Consider the following 27277-nt stretch of genomic DNA (forward strand, 5'->3'; position numbering starts at 1 on the left):
AACTCAATCAGCATTACAGAGTGATCTTCAGCCTTGTCCTCGTCAACACTCACACCTGTGTTAATGAGAGAATCACTGGCATGATATCAGCTGGTCCTTTTGTGGCAGGGCTGAATTGCAGTGAAAATGTTTTTTGGGGATTCAGTTAATTTGCTTGACAAAGAGGGACTTTGCAATTAATTGCAATTCATCTGATCACTCTTCATAACATTCTGGAGTATATGCAAATTGCCATCATACAAACTGAGGCAGCAGACTTTGTGAAAATTAATATTTGTGTAATTCTCAAAACTTTTGGCTACGATTGTAGTCCATTCCTTTAGAATGGAGATCTACTAGCAGGCTAATACAGTGGCTGGCCTCATAAATAACCAAACTCTGAAACTACAATTAAAGTTGTTAAGTGCACTGTGAATCGTTTTGCCTTCTTGTGTCTTGTCATGAATTCATGATCAAATATAGTGGATGACATCTAAAATATATGGTCCTTATCACGCAGCCACAGATATGGCCACCGGCTGGTCTGGGTTTGAGGTCACCAACAATAACAAGAAATGGATACAAATAGGCCTCCGAAAAAGTATTGAGTTCCATTTGAAATATATATTTTAAACTGAAGTACCAATCACAGCGTCTGTTGGAGACAGAGAGGGCTCACACCACCTCTGGTCATTCTCACCTCTCTTCCTTGTGAAGAGTTCTCTAATGCTCCTGAAGCCCTGTAGAAAGGGCGAGTTTGTTTGACAGGGTCAGAAAGGTTGGATGGGAATGGGGTTTGGGTGGTATTTTGGGTGGGGGGGGAATGGGAGTAGTAAGATTTGTAGGGCTTTATTTTATTACAAACAGGGCTAGATAAGAGCATATATATGCTCTTATCCGGTTGGTCACATTTGTTCTGGTCAATGGTCAACTTGACACCCAAGTGCCCCCCGTGCTACAGCTCTCCCCTCAACACTTTCCCAGCAGCTGAGGCAGGAAGACAAATGCTCTGTCGCTAATATGAACTATCCCCAAATCCCAGTGATATAACGCTGCCCTTTGTAATTAAAGTCTCTGTCGCATTAAAGCATCTTGCTGAGGGAACAGAGCATAAATACAACAAAAGAGCGCTAAGGCACCACTGGTGAGCAAGAGTCATCTGACTAGTGGGCAACTCGCTGCAAGAGAGATGTGCAGTCCACATGTGCAGTCCACCCCTGGGTCTTGTCAACAGTCACAAAGGGATACAGTTTGCTATGAAGCCTCCCGCTTTCAATGGGATCCTGATGACAACAGCAACTGGCGACTCAGGGCGCATACTAGAGGAGATATGCTTTCTATTAAGCAAAAGGTCTTTCAGAATAATACCAGCGGAATAGAGCCATTGTGGCTTCTACTCCCAGTACTTCCAGGTTCCCCCAAAAATGGTGGAGGAGGAGGGTTTGCACCCCATTCTGGCTCTACGGATCCTCAACAGCTTTCTGAGTGTACACGTTCCGTATGCTTTCGCTCAATGTGCGGTCTCGCTCTGTTTGTCAATGTGACTGGTTCACTTCAGTCGACCTGCACAACGCTTATTTTCATGTACAGTCCCTTAAGTATTCACGCCCCTTGACGTTTTATTATAATGAACTTAATTGTCCCTTTTTGACACAACTGCTCTTTTTTTAAACATGATTTTTTAAAACAAATGTTAGCATTTTTCTTCCACTATCTTGATTTAGATAACTATTCAACCCCCCCTGGCAGCGGTTACAGCTGTGAATCTTTCTGGGTAAGTCTCTAAGAGCTTTGCACACCTGGATTGTACAACATTTGTCCATTATTATTTTCAAAATTCTTCAAGCTCTATAAATCTTTTTGTTGATCATTGCTAGACAACCTTTTTCACGTCTTGCCATAGATTTTCAAGCAGATTTAAGTGAACTGTAAATCGGCCACTCAAGAACATTCACTGCCTTTTTGGTAAGCAACTCCAGTGTTACTTTGTCTTTGCTTTAGGTTATTGTCCTGCTGAAAGGTGAATTAATCTCCCAGTGTCTGGTGGAAAGCAGACAACCAGGTGAAACTCTACAATTTTGCCAGAGCTTAGTTCCATTCAGTTTATTGTTGTTTTTATTCTGAAACTCCACAGTCCTTAACGATTACAAGCATACCCATAACATGATGCAGCCACCACTATGCTTGGAAATATGTAGCATGGTACTTGGTAATGTATTGGATTTGCCCCAAACATAACACTTGGTGTTCAGGACTAAAACTAAATGGCTTTGCCACATTTTTTTGAAGTTTTACTTTAGTGCCTTTGTTGCAAACCAATAGGTGCCCTTTGCGAGGCATTGGAAAACATCCCCGGTCTTTGCAGTTGAATCTGTTTTGAAATTAACTGCTCAACTGCAGGAGTTTACAGATGTGTGGGGTACAGAGATGAGGTAGTTATTTAAAAAAACTCTAGCTATTGCACACATTGAGTCCATGCAACTTGTGATTTGCTAAGCACATTTTTACTCCTGAACTTATTTAGGCTTGCCATAACAAAGGGGTTGAAAACCAAAGCTTTTCATTTAAAAAAAATGATTTGTAAAAGAAAATCTAAACATAATTACACTTTAACATGGGGTACTGTGTGTAGGGAAGAGAAAAATCTCAATGTAATCCATTTTTAATTCAGGCTGTAACTTAGTGGGAAAAGTAGAGGTTACAAAGTATTCTGCCGACACGCAGGAGTTCTCAGGTTTGCCTTTCAAGGAAAAGCCTATGAATACCTCGCTGTCCCCTTAGGGCTAACATTCGCTACCCAAATGTTCAGCAAGTGTGTAGTGACAGCTCTAGCACCCCTGAGAATCAAGGGACTAAGTGTATCTGCTTACATAGACGATTACATGCTTTGATCCCCGACACAGGAGCAAGTGGTACGAGACACGGCTTCTCTTGTAACCCACCTCAACGAGCTAGGGTTCAAGATCAACCAGAAAGAGTTGTTTGGTGCCATCACAGAGAATAGAATACCTATGGGTCAAGATGGATTCTCTCTCTCGTTGGGCCACACTCTCGGACGGCCTTATCACGTCATTCCGACAGTGCCTCTCCCTGTTCAATAGGGGGGCGCTCGGACACGCTCAAAACATGTCACCTAGTGCTGGGGTTGATGGCGTCCATCTTGGTACTACCACTAGGACTACTGAGCGTTTGGGTAACTGCTCCATTGCCCGTGTCCACGTCTGCACCACAATCAAAAGATTTAAGTTGACCACAGACGGTCTCTTGGCTCTCCGTCACTGGAAGACTCTCTCCATCTTTGCTTCGGGCACTTCCCTAGGGTTAGTGTCTTCGAGCGAGGTGGTGACAACAGACTAACTCACAGGGTGGGGTGCAGTTCATGGGGCAAGAGCAATGAACCGACTGTGTTCACCACTGCTGACAGCTTTTCCTTCGCTGATACACTTTCTGCCCTTCCTTTTGGAATTGTCACATCCTGGTCAGTACATAATATGATTGGTGGCATAAACCGCCTGGGGGACATTCAGTCTACAGACTACTATATATACACACAGTACCAGTAAAAAGTTTGGACACACCTACTCATTCCAGGGTTTTTCTTTATTTCACTATTTTCTACTTTGTAGAATAATCTCTACATTGTTGAATAATAGTGAAGATATCAAAAGTATGAAATAACACATATGAAATCATGTAGTAACCAAAAAAAGTGTTAAAGAAATCAAAATATATTTTAGATTCTTCAAAGTAGCCACCCTTTGCCTTGATGACAGCTTTGCACACGCTTGGCATTCTCTCAACCAGCTTCACCTGGAATGCTTTTCCAACAGTCTTGAAGGCGTTCCCACTAGAGGTGTGGGGGCTGTGCTTTGGCAGAGTGGGTGGGGTTATATCCTTCCTGTTTGGCCCTGTCTGGGGCTGTCCTCGGATGGGGCCACAGTGTCTCCTGACCCCTCCTGTCTCAGCCTCCAGTATTTATGCTGCAGTAGTTTGTGTCGGGGGGCTAGGGTCAGCTTGTTATATCTGGAGTACCTCTCCTGTCCTATTCGGTGTCCTGTGAGAAATCGAAGTGTGCGTTCTCTAATTCTCTCTCTCTCTCTCTCGGAGGACCTGAGCCCTAGGACCATGCCCCAGGACTACCTGACATGATGACTCCTTGCTGTCCCCAGTCCACCGGGCCGTGCTGCTGCTCCAGTTTCAACTGACCTGAGCCCTAGGACCATGCCCCAGGACTACCTGACATGATGACTCCTTGCTGTCCCCAGTCCACCTGGCCGTGCTGCTGCTCCAGTTTCAACTGTTCTGCCTTATTATTATTTGACCATGCTGGTCATTTATGAACATTTGAACATCTTGGCCATGCTCTGTTATAATCTCCACCCGGCACAGCCAGAAGAGGACTGGCCACCCCACATAGCCTGGTCCTCTCTAGGTTTCTTCCTAGGTTTAGGCCTTTCTAGGGAGTTTTTCCTAGCCACCGTGCTTCTACACCTGCATTGCTTGCTGTTTGGGGTTTTACGCTGGGTTTCTGTACAGCACTTTGAGATATCAGCTGATGTACGAAGGGCTATATAAATACAAATACACTTTGTGGTCCAACTAATCCCAAACCATCTCAATTGGGATGAGGTCGGGTGATTGTGGAGGCCAGGTCATCTGATGCAACACTCCATCACTCTCCTTCTTGGTCAAATAGCCCTTACACAGCCTGGAGGTGTGTTTTGGGTCATTGTCCTGTTGGAAAAACAAATGACAGTCCCACTAAGCACAAACCAGATGGGATGGCGTATCGCTGCAGAATGCTGTGGGTTCTGGCCACTCTACCATAAAGACCTGATTGGTGGAGTGCTGCAGTGATGGTTGTACTTCCATCTCCAAAGAGGAACTCTGGAGCTCTGTCAGAGTGACCATCGGGTTCATAGTCTGCTCCTTGACCAAGGACCTTCTCCCCCGATTGCTAAGTTTGGCTGGGCGGCCAGCTCTAGGAAGAGTCTTGGTGGTTTCAAACCTCTTCCATTTTAGAATGATGGATGCCACTGTGTTCTTGGGGAACCTTCAATGCTGCAGAAATGTTTTGGTACTCTTCCTCAGATCTGTGCTTCCACACAATCCTGTCTCAGAGCTCTACGGACAATTATTTTCACCTAATGGCTTGGTTTTTGCTCTGACATGCACTGTCAACTGTGGGACCATTAGACAGGTGTTTGCCTTTCCAAATCATGTCAAATATATTGAATTTACTCCAAGTTGTAGAAATATATCTCAAGGATGATCAATGGAAACAGGATGCACCTAAGCTCAATTGAGTCTCATAGCAAATGGTTTGAATATTTACGTAAATAAAGTATGTGTTTTTATTTTTAATACATTTGCAAAACTTTCGAAACCTGTTTTCACTTTGTCATTATGGGGTATTGTGTGTACATGAGGGGGGGGGGGATTATTTCAGACGAAAAAGGGAAGGGGTCTGAATACTTTCCGAATGCACTGTACATACATGTGCGCGTGCTTGCACACATGTACCATACGTATGTGGGCATGCCTTCTAATTTGTGGTTTTGGTAATTTCAGCCACATCTGTTGCTGACGAGTGTATAAAATAGAGATGACGGCTCATAATAATGGCTGGAATGGAGTAATTGGAATGGTATCAAGCACAAAAGATGTGGTTTCCATCTGGCTGATAGCACACCATTGACATCAGCTACAGGCACCCCCCCCCCTATCTTCTCTCCTCTTAAAGGTGTGAATGATATTTTCTGTACTTTGGCTTGCTGACAGTCCAGACACTTTCCCAGAACAGTTTATTAAAACTGAGTCAGGAGACTTGAAAGTTGACCACTATTCTCACTCTCAGTCCTCAAATAGAAAGCTTTCTTGACACTTTTCCAAGTTCTCTGGGGTCAAGGGGAAAATTGACTCAACACTGCCCTCTTTGTATGTTCCACATGATCATGGGTGCATTCGATGAAAGGTCTATTTTTAGGGGGAAATAAAATGGCTGTTACAGTTCAGAGTCAAGGCTGGGCCAGATAGACAGACTTCATGGCAAATCTGTGACGGCTAGCGAGGTCTAAAACAGCTTTTATTGGCCAGAGAGCAACTTATCACAAGTCCTCTACTCAACACAATACCTACCCAGGGCAGCCACAGGAAACTGTCATGTGAAATAGTGTCTTTTAAAAATGTGTTGTTGGCAACAACAGATTATACGAATTTGGACAAGGGGTCTGTAGAACAAGTTTAGAGGGTACAATACAATGTAATATTGTTAATCTACACTAGAGGCTACCCTTAGATGCACAATCCCCCCCCCCCCCAAACAATGTTGCACTAGTTTAAGCTTTAACTGCTAACTTGTCTTGCTGTCCCATGGCAAAATGTGTAGAATTGAGATATTACCATGAACTGCAAAATTCTCTGACACGAAGACTAGGACTTTTCTTTTCTTTTAATATTCTTTCCCAAGGCCTGAGACTTGGTTAGTCCGGCCATGCGCTGCAGCAGTCACAGTGTAACTCCTTGTATGCTATTTTTAAATCGAACACAAGTCAAGAGTTGTGTTATGATTTTAAGTGGGTTCCTGATGAATTTGCTATCACAAAAGGGGTCCCGAGTCGCAAAAAGCTTGTGAACCCCTGGGCTAATGAATTGCGTTTGGGGCTGAGTGCTGGAAAGAGGCATGTCTGTGGAGAGGGTAGATGGTATGTGTTTTAAGTAATTACAGGGGTTCCAGATGCTGACTGATAACATACAGCCACTTCCCATATTGCTGTAGAATGGCCTGCTTTGTTTACCGGTAAACAGCACTTAAGTACAAAATACTTTGTTATTCTCTTTAGGGGAGGCATGACCAAATGACATAGGCTACACAAGTGTTACATAAATATAGGTTCTTAATAGAGACAATTTATGCAGTTCCATGGAATTATTCAGTTCCATGGCGCCATTTGTGTAGCTGATATTTTGAAGTTAAGAGCAAATTTGCCTTGGCTCCTGGTATGAATAAATGAAGCTGTGTGGAAGCTGACATAGCTCCGTGCTGTGACAGTCACTGAGGTCGTCAGACACCCTGGATATACAAACATTCATCATTAAATCCTCTGTCAACATTGATTCAATTGATCTCATTCACAACATTGAAGAGTCGACTGCTGACTCGTATGCCGAATCATAACCACGGTGAGGGGGGAAAACACTAAGCAGACATTTTGTAGATGCCACAGAATGACTTTTCTGATCCTAAGAGGCCAAAGAAGTGAAAACAAAATGAGAGGCCTTGAAGTAAAAACTAAGTCCTGACAGGAAAACCACTTTTGTGTCTTGTTGGTTTGGTCTGAGTCGACCAGATTTGCCATTTGTTCTGCAATCGTTTCCCTGACCATGTAGTTGTGAGTGCAGACAGAACTTTGCTGAGCAAATCGGGCCATGCCACAGTTCTCAAAGAGCAGCAGAAGTTAATCCGAGGCTACTAGACCCTGCTAGAAGGCTTCACATAGCAGGTTGTCAAAGACTAACAGAATGTCTTTCCGGTCCCGTCCTGAAAGACGAGTGTGCGGAGAGGGGAGGATTTAGACATAGGAGTTCAAATGGGAACCACCTGAAATAATTTTGACCTGCCCACTTCAATGACATTTCATTCAAGGGAGACCAACGACTCAAAACAGAAGGCCTAGATGTTGATGTGATGCGGCATACGATAACCATTCCAATGTCGGCACCGTTCATTGTTGGGAAAAATAAGAAATTCTACATTTTAGTTTTGGAACATTTTTGAATACTTTAAACCAGGAATCCTCAACTAGATTCAGCCACAGGCTGATATGTTCTTGAGCAGATGGTTAGGGGCCGGATCTTTACGTTTTTTAATAAATTTGCAAAAATGACCCAAAACTAGTTTTCGCTTTGTCATTATGGGATATTGTGTGTAGATCGCTGAGGAAATTGATTGACTTAATCCATTTTAGAAAAAGGATTTAATGTAACAACATTTGGAAAAAAGTCAAGCGATCAGAATATTTTCCGACAGCACTGCAATTACATTTAATTTGTAGACTGCAAAACTGATATATTTGACTAAAACAATTTCAAACCTTGCTTACATTTGTATACAGTCACATACTGTAGATATGTGTGGGTATACTTTGGAACAGATTTCCTACATTAAAATCATGCTGGTGTTATTAGTCTTATGTCCAACAACTAAACATTTTTATGTTTTGCTTAGCACTTGGGGGGCCAAATTCAACCCGTAGGATGCCAGTTGCGGAACCCTGCTTTAAACCATTTATTAATGTACACTGAACAAAAATATAAATTCAACAATTTCAAAGATATATGGAAATCAGTCATTTAAATAAATTCATTACGCCCTAATCTATGGATTTCACATCACTGGTAATGAAGATATGCATCTGGTCGCAGACATGCAAAAGTAGGGGAGTGATTCAGAAAACCAGTCAGTGTCTGGCGTGACCACCATTTGCCTAATGCAGTGTGACACATCTCCTTCACAGAGTTCATCAGGCTGGTGATTGTGGAATGTTGTCCCACTCTTCAATGGCTGCAAAATTACTGGATATTGGCGGGAACTGGAACATGCTGTTATACAAGTTGATACAGAGCATCCCAAACATGCTCAATGGGTGACCTGTCTGGAGAGCATGCAGGCCAATGAAGAACTGGGACATTTTCAGCTTCCAGGAATTGTGTACAGAATCTTGAGACATGGGGCCGTGCATTAACATGATGAAACATGAGGTGATGGCGGCAGATGAATGGCACGACAATGGGCCTCAGGATCTCATCATGGCATCTCTGTGCATTAAAATTGCCATTGATAAATGCAATTCTGTTCACTGTCCGTAGCTTTTGCCTGTACATACCATACCTGCCACCATGGGGCACTCCGTTCACAACGTCAACAAACCGCTCGCCCACACAATGCCTTACACGCCATCTGCCTGATACAGTTGAAACTGGGAGTCATCTGTGATGAACACACTTCTCCAGTGTGCCAGTGGCCATCGAATGTGAGCATTTGCCCACTGAAGTTGCTTATAATGCTGGACTGTAGTCAGGTCAAGACCCTGGAGAGGATGACGAGCATGCAGGTGAGCTTCCCTCGTGTGGTTTCTGACAGTTTTGTGCAGAAATTCTTTAGTTGTGCAAACCCAGTTTCATCAGCTGTCGGTCTCAAACCATCCCGCAGGTGAAGCAGCTGGATGTGGAGGTTCTGGGCTGGCGTAGTTACATGTGGTTGTGAGGCCGGTTGGACATGCCACTAGGTTCTCTAAAACTACATTGGATGCGGCTTGTGGTAGAGAATTTAACAAAAAATTCTGGCAACAGCTCTGGTGGACATTCCTGCAGTCAGCGTGCCAATAACACACTCCTTCAACTTGAGACATCTGTGGCATTGTGCTGTGACACAACTGCACATTTTGTGGGATTTTATTATCCCCAACACAAGGTGCACCTGTGTAATGATCATGCTGTTTAATCAGCTTCTTGATATGCCACACCTGTCCTGTGGATGGATTATCTTGGTGAAGGAGAAATGCTTACTAACAAGGATGTAAGCAAATTTTTTTCTGTGTGTATAGATCATGTCTGGGCCCTTTTCAGGTCATTGGACCAAAACTTTACATGTTGCGTTTTATATTTCTGTTCAGTAAAAAAATACTACAGGGAAATGGTTAATTTCCAAGGTTGACATGTTAGCTAGCATGACCAATCCAATGCGAAAACACTAGCTCAAACTTCCCTGTGTGAGTGTTGCAGCTGACTTGGCCCACTCAAGATAACATGCTACGGATCAATGAAATCAGGCTGGTTATTTAGATTTTAAGTAGCAAGCAATCGATATCACCGTAAACTTGTTGGAAGCGAGGCAGCTTTGGTCATTTTTAGTCCTTTTTTGAGCCACATTCCATTTCTTGATATGCCTTTTCCATTTGCCTTCATTCACCTCAAAGATGTAATCGTATTAGATAGGTGTTGATGAAATGTCTACCAATACTTACACCAATCCACTGCTTTTAAATCGTTGAGGGGGTATAGAAATCAGACTACCTGCATCCACTTTGTATTTGTTCAAGATAGGTCAATGTTAGTGTTGTGTGAGTGACAGGTTTGAAGAAAAGCTCCTAGCTGGCCTAAATGTTTCACTGACTAGGTTATTTCCCCAGCCATGGTATTTAACATTCCTGCTGTGTCCCATAAAACAAATTAGCTAACAAGTTTGTGTTAATTGATTTAGAAGAGATTACTTAGACACACATGTGCACACACACACACACACACACGTGTGAAGAGGGACCCAAATAAATGACCCAAATAAATAAGACTAAAAATGAAAACATGTTTTTTTCCCTTAGGGTACGATGGTGAAGTGTCTATACTCATGGATCGGGTGGCCAGCACCGGATCTAAGGTGGTCTTCACCATGGAGCACTCAAATAAAATCAAGACGTTATGTCACATGAGAATAACACGTTTTCATCTCACATGAATTGCAGCTTCACATGTGAAATTTGCTATCACGTGTTTACTTTCACGTGAGAATCGGATATGCAGTTTCACCATGTGAAAATCCCACTTTTAGATGTTTAATTGCAAGTTCACATGTTTAGAAACAAATTTGCAGTTTCACTTGTAAGAACTTAACATTTGCCTAGTTTACTGACATTGGAGTAAACCCACACAGTGTATAGCCTAAAAACATATTTAAAACTACAATTTAGATCATGGATGGTCAGTTCTGGCAGCCATAGTGTAGTCTCTGGATTTGAGTGGTTGCCTTTTTACCAGAACTGTGCCGGTAAACCAGAAGTGGTATAATATAATGTTTTCAGCATCGATTTAAAAATCATTAGCTTTCACATTTAAAATTATTTCCTTGCAACATTGTTTTGCTTACAATATTTTGTTTGCAATACTAAATAATTGTTCTCAACTTTAGAAGATTCTCTAGATATTAAAATGTTGAAATGACACCTTTTTAATAGAGTAGTGTTATTTATAGGTTGCAATCCTCTAGTGAGTTACTTGTGCGCCATTTTAATATCTAGCGACACTTCTAAAGTTGAGAACAATTATTTGTATTGCAAACAAAATATTGAAAAACCCAAAAGTATTGACAGCAAAACAATGTTGCAAGGAAATAATTTTAAAACGCGAAAGCAAATGATTTTTAAATCGATGCTGAAAAAATAATATTTAATGATATAACACAATTAAATAACTCCCTCTTTCCAGTAATTATTCCAATATATTTGAATGTTGCCCTGGCCTTTTGCGTTCGCTGCCTTTTTGGCACATTCATTCCAGTAATGAAGTTTTGGCACATTCATTCCAGTAATGAAGTTTTGGCACATTCCAGCAACATAGCATCCTACAAACCAGTTCTGGTTTGCCTCTGCAGCTAAACAGGGTCGGTCCTTCGATGGGAGAACATATGTAGCTGGAAGTGGTGAAAATAATCATGTGAAAAATAAATGTGGAGAGTTTTATTATGTATTATTTTATTTGAGGGGTGACGTGAGAAATTAACGTGAAACGCCACGTGTCCGACAACATATTCAAAATGTTCACGTGAATGTCTCATGATTTTTTTAAAGTTATTTTTTTGTTGTAAGGGCTGACAAACACAGCGAGAAATACAGTGGACTTTAATAATCACAATCAATTAGCTAAAATTATGGAATTGTCAGTAAACCTTTAGGAATGATGACCTAGTAGTGTGTGTGTTTAAAGATCTACTTGTGTTTGTCAGAATAAAATAAATTTACCTCAAAATGAAGTAAATCCTTCCTGCCCACTGCCATCTAGGCCTTCAACAAGATCAGGTCGCAGTTAACACATGACACTACTACCCAGTAAATTGATTTTCTCTTTTACACACTGGTACTGTACTATTTTACTTACCTCTCTACATAGCTACAGTGCATTAGGAAAGTATTCAGACCCCTTGACTTTTTCCACATTTTGTTACGTTACAGCCTTATTCTAAAATAGATTTTTTTAAATGTAAAAATCATCAATCTTCACACAATACCCCATAATCACAAAGGGAAAACAGGTTTTTAGAAATGTTTGCTAATGTATTACAAATAAAAAAACACCTTATTTGCATGAGTATTCAGACCCTTTGCTACGAGACTCGAAAATAAGCTCTGGCGCATCCTGTTTCCATTGATCATCCATGAGATGTTTGTACAACTTGATTGGAGTCTAACCGTGGTAAATTCAATTGATTTGGAAAGGCACACACCTGTCCATATAAGGTCCCACAGTTGACAGTACATGTCAGAGCAAAAACCAAGCCATGAGGTCAAAGGAATTGTCCGTAGGGCACTGGGACAGGATTGTGTCGAAGCACAGATCTGGGGAAGGGTATCAAAACCCGTTTTTCTCCCCAATTTCATGGTATCCAATTGGTAGTTACAGTCTTGTCTCATCGCTGCAACTCCCGTACCAACTCGGGAGAGGTAAAGGTCGAGAGCCATGCAAGTGGCACAGCTAGCAACTGCGATGCAGTGCCTTAGTGTTCTCTGGCTAGTGTATCAACACACCCAGTCACTACAAAGATACAGGTGTCCTTCCTAACTCAGTTGCTGAAGAGGAAGGAAATTGCTTGGAGGCCAATGGTGACTTTAAAACAGTTTAGTTTAATGTCTGCAATAGGAGAAAACAACTGAGGATGAATCAACATTGTAGTTACTCCACAATAATAATCTAATGGACAGAGTGAAAGGAAGCCTGTAGAGAATGAAAATATTCCAAAACATGTATCCTGTTTGTAATAAGGCACTAAAGTAATACTACAAAAAAAATTGTCAATTTTTTTTCCAGAATTCAAAGTTTTATGTTTGTGGCAAATCCAATACAACACATTAATGAGTACCAAGAAGACAATGAATGTTCCTGAGTAGTTGAGTAACAGTTTTGACTTAAATCTATCACAAGACCTGAAAATAGTTGTTTAGCAATATGACAGAGCTTTGAAGAATTTGGAAAATAAAATTATGGGCAAATGTTGCACAATCCAGCTCTTGTAGACTTACCCAGAAATATTCACAGTTGTAATTGCTGCCAATGGTGCTTCTACAAAGTATTGACTCAAGCTTGTAAATACTTATGCAATTGAGATTTCCGTATTTCATTTGAAATACATTTGCAAAAATGTCTAAATATTTTGACTTCGTTATTATGGGGTTGTGTATGTGTGTGTGGATGGGTGAGAAAAATATATATACAATTGAAGTCAGACATTTACATACACTTAGGTTGGAGTCATTAAATCTCCTTTTTTCAACCCTCCACACATTTCTTGTTAACAAACTATAGTTTTGGCAAGTCAGTTAGGATGTCTACTTGACCGAAGTTAAACAATTTAAAGGCAATGCTACTAAATAATAATTGAGTGTATGTAAACTTCTGACCCACTGGGAATGTGATGAAAGAAATAAAAGATGAAATAAATCATTCTCTATCATTATTCTGACAGTTCACATTCTTAAAATAAAGTGGTGATCCTAACTGACCTAAAACAGGGAATTGTGAAAAACGGAGTTTAAATGTATTTGGCTGAGGTGTATGTCAACTTCCGACTTCAACTGTATATTTAATCAATTTTGAATTCAGGCTGTAACACAACAAAGTGGTATAAGTCAAGGGGTATGCCTACTTTCTGAAGGCACTGTAATGCAAATTTTCACCAGCAGTTGCTGTTTAAAAAATAAATAGTGACAATCAAGCTTGAGTGTTGGTATTTCTCTCATGCCTCAATGGAATTAGAATGAAATAATCTTTGAATGATTTTCTCACTTTAAATTCTCAACTTGGTTTTGTAATGTAAATATACTGTATTTCAGTGATTTAAACAGCTCTGGATTGGGGACAATTTTGTCGTTTTCAGAACAATGAGAGGTTGGAAAAAAATCTATCCACCATGTGACTGGTTTTCCCAGGTCGCCACAGATGTACTCTGTGTAACTGGAACTAGTGGGAGTTTATTACAGAGAACGAAACTAAACATGGTTAAGAGTACTCGGAATTCATCTTTCTTCACAGCTGTATGAGCATATATTTATAACAGTATATTAATCAACGTGGGAGTAATATGGTCTAGTATCCCTGGTCTGTGTTGTTCCCTCTTACGCTGTTATCCTCGCTCGTTCTCTCTCTCCTATCAGAGTTTATTAAACAAACACAGCTGAGCACCTGATGTCCCTTGACCCTGTGTGCGACCCCCTCAATGAGTTCCAGACCGGCAGCTCACCTAGTACCTTGCTACCATCCACACATACCCCCTTACCAAACCCGGCAGGGGAGGGGCCAGTGGTAGGGCTTTATCGAGGCGAGGCCTTCACACCTAAACCTCACATGGATAACTCGCATGAGACACTAAAGGCTTTGTTTCAAGAGTTGTTAATAAGTGAGCCAAGTGTTAATTCAATCTGTCACCTTGTGCTTAAAGTGTTTGATGGAGAGTATTGGAGGAACTAAAATGAGTAGCAATTTACTTTGCCAATCAGTTTATAGACAAAAATAAAACTGTGCTCATGAGGGGTGTGGATTCCATTGGTGTAGTGCACAGAGTGCAATGTAGCAGCTCGTACTTTAATGTAGCAGCTCGTACTTTAATGTAGCAGCTCGTACTTTAATGTAGCAGCTCGTACTTTAATGTAGCAGCTCGTACTTTAATGTAGCAGCTCGTACTTTAATGTAGCAGCTCGTACTTTAATGTAGCAGCTCGTACTTTAATGTAGCAGCTCGTACTTTAATGTAGCAGCTCGTACTTTAATGTAGCAGCTCGTACTTTAATGTAGCAGCTCGTACTTTAATGTAGCAGCTCGTACTTTAATGTAGCAGCTCGTACTTTAATGTAGCAGCTCGTACTTTAATGTAGCAGCTCGTACTTTAATGTAGCAGCTCGTACTTTAATGTAGCAGCTCGTACTTTAATGTAGCAGCTCGTACTTTAATGTAGCAGCTCGTACTTTAATGTAGCAGCTCGTACTTTAATGTAGCAGCTCGTACTTTAATGTAGCAGCTCGTACTTTAATGTAGCAGCTCGTACTTTCTTATTTCTCTTAACTCTGCTGCTTTGTTGATTTGGATGCTTAGGCATAATGACACCTGTTAGAAAGTGAACTCTGTGCATCCTTCCAAGTCCCATTTCACAGTATACATGGTGATATAATTGCTTGGGCACATCACCAAATCAATACATCTTGGTTGAGTGTGTTACCCGTTTGACCTAGTCCACATTTCTAAACCTTAAATCTAAATGATAGAAGACAGGAGAAGTAAATCAGAAGGTGTATTAGTTATGTTGCTCGTCTAAAGCAGTACTTACAAAGGTTTGTGTGAGATCTGTCTTGTAGCATGTGGATGGGTGTGGCCACCAAGTGTGCAGGTGACCATGGTCTGCTCATTAAGATGACACTCCATTACTTATTGGGGGGGGGGGGGGGTTCCTCTCTAGTTGAGCTCTTTAAAAGTATTCTGTACATTTCTGTACTGTACAGGCTATAGTATCTAAACTGTAAAGTTGTTACTTTGCTAAGTGTTTATTGGCCTAGGTTGACAAAATGCGTTCAATTACAAGTGTTTCTTGTCACCTGGTCTCTGTCAGGTTATAAATGCTCAGGTGTAGAGCTTCCTGGGGGGGGGGGGGGGGGGGGGAGATGGCAGCCAGTCTCTGTATGGGTTAGTTAGGGTTTTTCTGAGCTCTAGTGGGCTAGTCAGACTGATCTTCAGTCATTGCTTTTTTAAATTCCATTTATTTACTTTGAGCCAGGCATATTGTTGGATGATTTGTATGTTTTATAAAAAACCTACACCTGCTCCAAGCCTCGGAGCCTTAAAATAAAAACCTTGCACTGGATCTTCTGCTTCCTGCCTTTCCTTGCTCACCAACATTCGCCAGACAGCTCCAACCATCCAGGGCAAGTAAGGGGCCTACCATCCATCCATCCATCCATCCTTACAGCATCAAATGAGCTGGGAGTGTCAGCCATTAGCAGTGTGTTTTAACTCTTACCTGGTAGAAAAGGGATGATTCTGCGCTTGGGGTCTTTCTGCCCTCCTTCCACAGGGAACTTATCCAGAAGCTCCATCTGAAAACAGTGTGTCAACAACGCAGGGAGTTAAACACATGCTATCATACAAAACAACATCACTGCAGGGGGGGGGGGGGGGGGGGGGGGGGGGTTGTACATTTTGTACAATTCAGCAATTCCTAGAAGGACTGGCTTCGCCAATTATTAGAAATACACTCAACAGATGGCATTTCTCGATGGGGTAGCTAGGCTACATATGCTACGTGTCCTGGAGTCAAAGAGAACAACAGTGCGGAATGTTCATTTCCTATTACATTAAATTTACGAGCCTAGAGTGGATTGTCAGTGTCAGGACTGGGGAGAATAGATGAGGGGGGGAGATTTCTTCACATTGTTTTGGAGAATAGACAGACCTCACAAATACTAGATTTCTGTTTTTGTTTTACGTCTTCTACACAGAGACAGACCAGAGTTAGAATCAACTAGGTTTATGATGTGGGCAGCAAGCAGGGATCTGAATGGCTAGTGGGGCTGGTGATGTCGACACTGTCTGTTTGGAGCATTCCGCTTCCTGCACTGGTGGAAAATTACTACTGGACCATCACATCACAAGGCCCATGCAATAGGAAACACTTCGTGGCGTCTTCTCCAAAGTACAGTTCGGATTTATAGATGGGCTTGTTTAGAAGGGCCTGTATTTGACTCGCAGAGAGAAGGGGCATTTTCTCTCGAACCTGTCTTACTAGTGGTCTTACTACAACTTAAAAGCCAGTAAAGTTGGGCCTCCCGAGTGGTGCAGCGGTCTAAGTGGACCTTCACCTACCTACCTGGTTCGATTCCAGGCTCTGTCGCAGCAGGCCGTGACCGGGAGACCCATGGGGTGACGCACAATTGGCCCTGCGTCATCCCGGTTAGGGGAGGGTGTGGCCGGCAGGGATGTTCTTGTCCCATTGCGTACTAGCAACTCCTGTGGCAGGCCGGGCGCAATGCACGCTGACAAGGTCGTCAGGTGTACGGTGTTTCCTCCGACACATTTGTGCGGCTGGCATCTGGGTTAAGCAGGCATTGTGTCAAGAGGCAGTGTGGCTTGGCTGAGTTGTGTTTCGGGGGACGTGCGGCTCTCGACCTTCACCTAGCTCGAGTCCGTAAGGGAGTTGCAGCGATGGGACAAGACTAACAACCAATTGGATACCACGAAATTGGGGAGAAAAACGGGTAAAAAATTAATAAATAATAAATAATAAATGGCAGTAAAGTTAGCTGTAAAGCTTTCTCGGTATCCCTTGTAATCCCTTGCAAGACTCGTGCAATAATGTTGCTATGACAGTCAGCACTATGGTTTTGGACCAGTAACAGCAGAGTTCTTGACCCCGTGTCCTGTCCTATGGGAATACGCAGTCTACACGCAGCTGTATAAATTAACTCAATGCAAAGCTATAGTCACACTGCAAATGGCTGTCAGTGAAAGGAACCATAAGTCTGTTGGTGGGTGAGGCCAGAGCAAACAGAGAAGAGTGAGCAGTGAAGAGGCTTGAGGTGAGAGAAAGGTTATGGTTGTGCTCCAATGCTGTGGATCCAAAGGGATGTTTGGCAAAGACATATGATGGGTGACAAGGAGGTAAAGAAAATTTTATTCGCAGAGATACCTTGTTAATTATCGTCACTGATCTTATCTTAAAGTACTCTAATGTTATATCTACACCTCTCTTGTGCCCATCTTCCTCTCATTATTGCAACCATGGTTAATCAACAGCCTACTGACCATAATAATTACATGAATGACTATCCACTTTACCATCATATTAAACTCTACCTGCTTGGAAGTCAAATACTCCTATTTTATTGTCAACCTTGTTACTTCCTGCACCTCTCCATTCAATATCCATAATTCTCCTGTATCCTTTCCTATAATCTGCAACCCTTCATCTCTCCAGAAACTAATGCTCCACCTAATACTCCAAGGACTATTCAAATCACACCATGTGCTATATATTTCCCAATAAACAAGATTTAAACATGTTTATTAAGTTAATCATCTATTAAAGCTCTTCAAATAAAAATCCCTATGTAATGTGCATCTTAATTTAGTTTGAACTAAATCAATCACCTCCATATTCCGATAGATCGACCCAATAATACCCACCCCATGAAATGAAAATGTACTGAGCTGTTTCTACTAATTAAACCCAACAAAAACTACAGTATGAGAAGAACAGACTGGTGCAGAAATAGGAGAAAAAGACAAGATCAGCAAGGAGCCAAGGACACCAGTCCTGTAAATGGCAATTAGGGAAACGCTTGGTAAATCATACTTCCAACCACAGCATACCTTCCTCTGTGGAACAAAGAGAAAGCAGAGGGGAAAAGACTTCTGAGTGACTACACATGACGACTATCTGTCTGGCTAAAGAGGCAGATGCCTCATTTCACAGATCCTCCTTAGAGAGAGAGGGAGAGAGAAAATAATACCCCACACGCTGTAATTGTTCCCATGCGTCTAGCGGGGAGCCACACCCTGACTGACTCTGTCTCTCTTCGCCGTCGCTCCAACACCCTGTCTGTGGCCTGTAATCAGAGCTGCTGTCTCAGATGAGAAAAAAACATCTGACTGAAGGGAATACAGAGCATTCGGAAAGTATTCAGACCCCTTGACTTTTCCCACATTTTGTTACATTACAGCCTTATTCTAAATTTGACTAAATTGTTTTTTCTCCCTCGATCTACACACAATACCTCATAATGACAAAGCAAAAACGTGTTTGAAATATCACATTCACATAAGTATTCAGACCCTTTACTCAGCACTTTGTTGAAGCACCTTTGGCAGTGATTTACAGTCCTCTTTGATATGACGCTACAAGCTTGGCAGACCTGTATTTGTGGAGTTTCTCCCCTTCTTCTCTGCAGATCCTCTCAAGCTCTGTCAGGTTGGATGGGGAGCGTTGCTGCACAGCTATTTTCAGGTCTCTCCAGAGATGTTTGATCGGGTTCAAATCCGGGCTTTGGCTGGGCCACTCAAGGACATTGAGACTTGTCCTGAAGCCACTCCTGCATTGTCTTGGATGTGTGCTTAGGGTCGTTGTCCTGTTGGAAGGTGAACCATCGCTCCAGTCTGAGGTCTTGAGCAGGTTTTCATCAAGGATATATCTGTACCTTGGTACCCTTCCCCAGATCTGTGCCTCGACACAATCCTGTCTCGGAGCTCTACGGACAATTCCTTCGACCTCATGGCTTGGTTTTTGCATTGTTAACTGTGGGACCTTATATAGATACGTGTGTGCCTTTACAAATCATGTCCAATAAATTGAAATTTACCATAGGTGGACTCCAATCAAGTTGTAGAAGCATCTCAAGATGGTCAATGGAAACAGGATGCACCGAATCTCATAGAAAAGGGTCTGAATAATTATGTAAATAAAATATTTCAGTTTTTTTTTATATCAATGTGCAGAAATCGTAAACTTGTTTTCTCTTTGTCATTATGGGGTATTGTGTCGATTGATGATATATGTATATATATATATTTTTATCCATTTTAGAATTAAACTAACGTAACAAAATGTGGAAAAAGGGGTCTGTATATTGTAGTCTCTGCTGCTGCAGACAGCCAGTTACATCATGTACACGTCACTCACATGAATGACTTGAGGATAGGTTTAAGGGTTCAAGCAACACAAGGGGACAAGGGGAATTTTCTTGGCATTGGTACTGTTCATTTCAGTCAAAACAAAACAGTACTACATACTTTACGGAATACGGTGCAGATTGAAGAATTGAGAAAAACTAAGTTAGATATCAGGAGTTTTTTTTTTACTCTAAATAAATGTATAAATGCCTACATTACCACGTGTAATGATAATAACATGAGAACTAACTTTGAGGGCAAACTAACTAATTCTGATGAAAAAGAGGGCCGTTAATGACTGTTAAGGAGTAAACAAGGATACCACAGCGAATGTGGCCCCAGGTGTGATGTATGCTTGGAGGTATGACATCACAGCCAGGGGAGTATAACAGGCATTCCTTTGTGGGTTATATTACTATACCTAACAGAATACAGGCCTAACTGTCCAACTTCAAATACATGTACTAATTGGACAGAAAAGTCTTGTTTGGTCAGAGAGTAAGTTCATTTGCGGCTGCCGGCTATCATTTGTCTGGTTCATATCCTCCTCCTGTGTGACATCACACAGTCTCATCATAGCCTTCTGGTCGTCATCTGAGAGTGGGACATGAATGAGTGTGTTCAAGGCCTCCTCTGACAACCACATCTCTTTCTAAACCATCTCAAGACTACAATCTCCCTCTTACTCACTCTACCCCTCCCAACACACAACACCCCTCCTTACAAGCTCCAGCTATCACTCACCCACCCCTACTCATATCTTCATGCTAAAACTCTCTGATGTGGAATATATCTCTCATTGAGAAATCTACTTTAGTGTGACACATACCAATGCTGAGCAGGGAGGGAGGACACAAGAGACCCAGAAGTTGTCAGAGAAGCATAGCAGAGAAGTTGATGTCATCAGCTTTTAGCTGATCAGAGAAGACTGGCTCCACAAGGCTTCCTTCAATCAAGATCATAAAGGGATGCTTCCATCTCCACAACCAATGTTGTTATTCCGATGGGGATATGAAAAAAAAACTAAGTTGTCTTTGACAACAGCAGGAAACACCAAACTCACTAGCTCCATTATCAAACTTTTTTTGTGCCTTGCAAGGGTTCTGGAAAAATGCTGTTTAAAAGGAGTGAATCATACTAAAAAGACCAACATGTGTTTTCAATCAGGGTTGTTGAAAACACTCCCCCCTAGCTGTTGAGAAACGTCAACGGACAGCACGCGAGGCAAGGAGACTTGGTTTAGACATGCATTTCCTGCCACTGCATCGGTCAGCTCTGTAAGCAATGTGCTGGCTCACCACATGGTTTACAAACTGCAGATTTCTTTGAAAGGGAGAAAATAAAATTCAAAAGGGAAAGAACCTGAGCAGCAAACTAAACTCTCACATTTCAAGTCTGGCATAGTGACGGCTGGACGAACACTAGAAACCACTTCCAACGGTCATAAACAAAGGCAGGAGACACCAGTAAGCTAGCTTGGGGGAAAAATGTGGAGCAAAGCAAAGATACCACTCCCTCTCATTTGTCCTGCTGAAGTAAAAATTCCTCAAGGTTTAGTCTATGATAGATCAGCTTCACTGAGACAGACAATATAACACCATTTATAATATGTTTTATTTATTAATAATAATTGTCATCAAACATGAATACATACATACATACAAAATGAAGTAATGGACCACAATTGCTACGTCAAGGAGAATAGAATACCCTATTGCAGGATTGCCTAACTGGCGGCCCGCGGGCAGAGGTGGGTTGTAACGCATTCCAGGTACTTAAGTCCACTGATGAATTAGTACTTTTCTAGTTACTCTCTGTGGGCTGTACTTGCCTTCTTACTCAAGCAATGTCTAAAGGAAATAACTTACTTTTTACTCTGTTACACTTTACCAAATCAATTCAGTTATTCAGCTAGATTGATAGTATTATATTGTCGCTGTCAATTGAAAACCTCCAAATGTTGTGTATTTTCTTCAATATACATGAATCGATACTATCAAATCAAATATTATTGGTCACATACACATGGCTATCAGATATTACTGAGAGTGTAGTGAGTTGCTTGTGCTTCTAGTTCTGACAGTGCAGCAATATCTAACATGTAATCTAACAGTTCCTTAACAACTACCTAATGCACACAAATTTAAGTAAAGGAATGGAATAAGAATATATACACGTAAATATATGGATGAACAATGACAGAGCGGCATAGGCAAGATGCAATAGATGGTATAAAATACAATATAGTTGAAGTCAGAAGTTTACATACACCTTAGCCAAATACGCTGAAACTCAGTTTCACAATTCCTGACATTTAATCCTAGTAAAAAATGCCCTTTCATAGGTCAGTTAGCATCACCACTTAATTTTAAGAATGTGAAATGTCAGAATAATAGTAGAGAGAATTATTTATTTCAGCTTTTATGTATTTCATCACATTCATAGTGGGTTAGAAGTTTACATACACTCAATTAGTATTTGGTAGCATTGCCATTAAATTGTTAAACTTTGGTCAAACGTTTCGGGTAGCCTTCCACAAGCTTCCCACAATAAGTTGTGTGAATTTTGGCCCATTCCTCCTGACAGAGCTGGTGTAACTGAGTCAGGTTTGTAGGCCTCCTTGCTGGCACAGGCTTTTTCAGTTCTGCCCACACATTTTCTATGGGATTGAGGTCAGGGCTTTGTGATGGCCACTTCAATACCTTGACTTTGTGTTCCTTATGCCATTTTGCCACAACTTTGGAAGTATGCTTGGGGTCAATGTCCATTTGGAAGAACCATTTGTGACCAAGCTTTAACTTCCTGACTGATGTCTTGAGATGTTGCTTCAATATATCCACGTAATTTTCCTACCTCATGATGCCATCTACTCTGTGAAGTGCAGCAGTCCCTCCTGCAGCCAAGCACCCACACAAAATGATGCTGCCACTCCTGTGCTTCACGGTTGGGATGGTGTTCTTCGGCTTGCAAGCCTCCCCCTTTTCCTCCAAACATAAAGATGGCCATAATGGCCAAACAGTTCTATTTTTGTATCATCAGACCAGAGGACATTTCTCCAAAAAGTACAACCTTTGTCCCCATGTGCAGTTGCAAACCGTAGTCTGGCTTTTTTTATGGCGGTTTTGGAGCAGTGGCTTCTTCCTTGCTGAGTGGCCTTTCAGGTTATGTCGATAAAGGACTCGTTTTATTGTGGATATAGATATTTTTTGTACCTGTTTCTTCCAGCATCTTCACAAGGTCCTTTGCTGTTGTTTTGGGATTGATTTGCACTTTTCGCACCAAAGTACGTTCATCTCTAGGAGACAGAACGCTTCACCTTCCTGAGCGGTATGACTGCTGCGTGGTCCCATGGTGTTTATACTTGCATACTATTGTTTGCAAGTATTGTTTGTAGTATGTACCTCCAGGTGTTTGGAAATTGCTCACAAGGATGAACCAGACTTGTGGAAGTCTACAAAAACATTTCTGAGGTCTTGGCTGATTTCTTTTGATTTTCCCATGATGTCAAGCAAAGAGGCACTGAGTTTGAAGGTATGCCTTGAAATACATCCACAGGTGCACCGCCAATTGTCTCAAATTATGTTAATTAGCCCATCAGAAGCTTCTAAAGCCATGACATAATTTCCTGGAATTTTCCAAGCTGTTAAAAGGCACAGTCAACTTAGTGCATGTACTTCTGACCCACTGGAATTGTGAAACAATTTTTTAAAAGTCTGTCTGTAAACAATTGTTGGAAAAATTACTTTTATCATGCACAAAGTAGATGTCCTAAGCGACTTGACAAAACTATAGTTTGTTAACAAGAAATTTGTGGAGTGGTTGAAAAATGAGTTTTAATGAAACTTCCAACTTCCGCTGTATATACATATGAGATGAGTAATGCAAGATATGTAGACATTAAAGTCCATTTATTGATCCATTTATGAAAGTGGCCAATGATTTCAAGCCTGTATGTAGGCAGCAGCCTCTCTGTGTTAGTGATGGCTGTTTAACAGTCTGATGGCCTTGAGAAAGAGCTATTTTTCAGTCTCTCGGTCCCAGCTTTGATGCACCTGTACTGACCTCGCCTTCTGGATGGTAGCGGGGTGAACAAGTAGTGGCTCGGGTGGTTGTTGTCCTTTATGCTCTTTTTGGCCTTCCTGTAACATCGGGTGCTGTAGGTGTCGGAAGGGTGCTGTAGGAGGGAAGGTAGTTTGTCCCCGGTGAATTACCTGTGCATCTGTTAAAGTTTGAGGGTTTTAGGTGACAAGACAAATTTCTTAAGCCTCCTGAGGTTGAAGAGGCGCTGTTGCGTCTGCTTCATCACACTGCCTGTGTGGGTGGACCATTTCAGTTTGTTCGTGATGTGTACGCCGAGGAACTTAAAACTTTCCACCTTCTCCACCGCTGTCCCATCGATGTGAATAGTGGGTGCTCCCTCTGCTGTTTCCTGAAGTCCACGATGATCTCCTTTGTTTTGTTTTGTTGACTTTGAGTGAGAGGTTGTTTTGCTGACATCACAATCAAGAGTGCCCTCACCTACTCCTTGTAAGCTGTCTCATCATTGTCGGTAATCAAGCCTACTACTGTTGTGTCGTCTACAAACTTGATGATTGAGTTGGAGGCGTGCCACACAGTCATAGGTGAACAGGGAGTACAGGAGTGGGCTGAGCATGCACCCTTGTGGGGCCCCAGTGTTGAGGATCAGAAAAGTGGAGAAGTTGTTTCTTACCTTCACCACCTGGGGGCGGCCGTCAGGAAGTCCAGAACCCGAATGCACAGGGCGGGGTTCAGACCCAGGGCCTCTAGCTTAATGATGAGCTTGGAGGGTGCTATGGGGTTGAATGCTGAGCTATAGTCAATGAACAGTATTTTTACATACTGTAGGTATTCCTCTCGTCCAGATGGGATAGGGCATTGTGCAGTGTTATGGCCATTGATTCGTCTGTGGACCTATTGGGGTGGTAAGCAAATTGAAGTGGGTCTAGGGTGACAGGTAAGGTGGAGGTGATATGGTCTTTGACTAGAAGTGCTACAGGGCAAGAGTAATTTAGTTAACTTACCTTTGCCTTCTTGGGTACAGGAATAAGGGTGGCCAACTTGAAGCATGTGGTGACAGCAGACTGTGATAGGGAGGGACTGAAAATGTCCGTAAACACACCCGCCAGCTGGTCTGCGCATGCTCTGAGGACGCCGCTTGGAATACCATCTGGGCCGACAGCTTTGCGAGGGTTAACACTTTTGAATGTCTTACTCACGTTGGCCACGGAGAAGGAGAGCCCACAGTCCTTGGTAGCGGGCCGCGTTGGTGGCACTGTATTATCCTCCAAGCAGGCAAAGAAGGTGTTTAGTTTGTTTGGAAGCAAGACGTCTGTGTCCGTGACGTGGCTGTTTTTCTTTTTGTAGTCCTTGATTGTCTGTAGACCCTGCCAAATACGTCTTGTGTCTGAGCTGTTGAATTGCGACTCCACTTTGTCTCTGTACTGACGGTTTGCCTGTTTAATCGCCTTACGGAGGGAATAACTACAATTTTGTATTCGGCCATAATCCCAGTCACCTTTCCATGGTTAAATACGGTGGTTTCAATATTGAGCGCATTCAGTTTTGTGCAAATGCCACCATCTATCAATGATTTCTGGTTAGGGTAGGTTTTAATAGTCACGGTGTGTACAACATCTCCTATGCACTTCCTTATAAACCTACTCACCGAAACATACGTCAATATTATTATCTGAGGCTACCCGGAACATGTCCCAGTCAACTTAATCAAAATCATCTTGAAGCGTGGATTTCCGAATTGGTCAGACCAGCTTTATAATAGTTCTTAACACGGGTACATTCTGTTTAAGTTTCAGCCTATAGGAAGGGAGGAGCAAAATGTAGTCGTGGTCTGATTTGCCAAAAGGAGGGCGGGGGAGGGCCTTGTATGCATCATGGAAGTCAGAGTAGCAGTGATCCAGAGTTTTGCCAGCACGTGAACCACAGTCAATATGTTGATGGAATTTAGGTAGCCTTGTGCTCAAATTTGCTTTGTTAACATCCCTAGCTACAATAAATGCAGCCTCGGGATATATGGTTTCTAGTTTGCATAAAATCCAGTGAAGTTCCTTGAGGGCCGTCGTAGTATCGGCTTGAGGGGGGGGGGGGGGGGGGGGGTATACATGGCTGTGACAATAACCGAGAAGAATTCTCTTGGGACATAATACGGTCGGCATTTGATTTTGAGGAATTCTATGTCAGGTGAACAAAAGGACTTGAGTTCCTGTATATTGTTACAATTACACCATGAGTCGTTAATCATGAAACATACACCCCCTTCTTCTTCTTCCCGGAGAGATGTTTATTCCTGTCGGCGAGACTTACAAAGAATCCACGTGGCTGTAGCGACTCCAACAGAATATCCCGAGAGAGCCATGTTTCCGTGAAACAGAGTATGTTACGATCCCTGATGTCTTTCTGGAAAGCAACCCTTGCCCTAATTTTGTCTACCTTGTTATCTAGAGACTGAACATTAGTGAGTAATATACTCAGAAGTGGTGGGTGGTGTGCACGCCCTCGAAGTCTAACCAGAAGACCGCTCCGTCTACCTCTTCTCTGGCAGCGTTGTTTTGGGTCAGCCTCTGGAATCAGCTCAAATGCCCTGGGTAGTTCGGACAAAAGATCCGCTTCGGGAAAGTCGTATTCCTGGTCGCAGTGCTTGTAAGTTGACGCTGCTCTGATATCTAATAGTTTTTCCCGGCTGTATGTAATAACACTAAAGATTTTCTGGGCTAACAATGTAAGAAAAAAAATACTGCAAAGTTTCCTAAGGACTAGAAGTGAGGCAGCACTCTCTGTTAGCACCATTTCGTCAATTGGTTCCCCTTTACATCTGTAAGAATGTTTCCCGACCCCTTGACCAATGAAATGTATTCAAAATAGCTTGTCATCAAAACTTGTCAAGTCAATTGGCTCTCAAAGTTGTCCATCATTCCTGTATCTTCACAACAGCTCTTGAAGTGATGCACATGTCTCCACTCCTAAGGAGATTTTTGTTTGTGTGTTCTTAGCCACACGCGATCAGAGGTAAATCGCACCTTAATTAGCTTCTGCCGTTGTAATATTATATATTTCTGGAGTAACATATGTATTTATCGGATATAATTCTGCTGTTGAAATTGTTTTTAGGGAGAGTGCAAATTAAATGGCTAGGTAGCTAACCCAGAATCTGACAGAATGTTTAATCTCCTGTTTTTAGCTCCCCATATGATCCCACCTTGTCATTGGCATAAAGAGTGAACAGATTAATTAGATGTGTGTGGCAATAGCTAACACATTAGGTTGCCACTAGATGAACTCGCTAGGCTAGCTAGCTAGCTGGGGTGTCAACCATGTAGTTAGCTAATGTTTCCTAGATCAACCGATCCTCCCACTCCATTGCAGTCTCTCACTGTGTGTGTGTGTGTTTAAAATGTCTTTCTTTTTTTAAGACCTATAAGCACATCTGTCATACAGTACATCATCTCAGTAAGCGTTTTGGCCCATATACTGTAGCTACTAGAAATCAAGTCAACCGAGGGGGAGGAGAATGGGCCAACCAAGAAAAGAAAAGACCCTTCAAAGTGGAAAAGAGAGGTTCGGAAGAG

The 27277-nt window shown here is 42.0% G+C and overlaps 1 protein-coding gene across 4 annotated transcripts in view; it reads right to left on the reverse strand.

Annotated features, from left to right (window-relative positions):
* Positions 1-27277, reverse strand: part of LOC109892965 (SH3 and PX domain-containing protein 2B-like) — an 85558-nt gene that overhangs the window by 43617 nt on the left and 14664 nt on the right. For all 4 annotated transcript variants that reach the window (XM_031826924.1, XM_020485892.2, XM_020485893.2 and 1 more), the window contains exon 3: positions 16030-16105. In XM_031826924.1, coding sequence (XP_031682784.1) covers positions 16030-16105 — 76 coding nt within the window. The remainder of the gene's footprint in view (positions 1-16029; positions 16106-27277) is intronic.

This window comes from Oncorhynchus kisutch, linkage group LG6, assembly GCF_002021735.2.
Source record: "Oncorhynchus kisutch isolate 150728-3 linkage group LG6, Okis_V2, whole genome shotgun sequence".
Classification (NCBI taxonomy): Eukaryota; Metazoa; Chordata; class Actinopteri; order Salmoniformes; family Salmonidae; genus Oncorhynchus; species Oncorhynchus kisutch.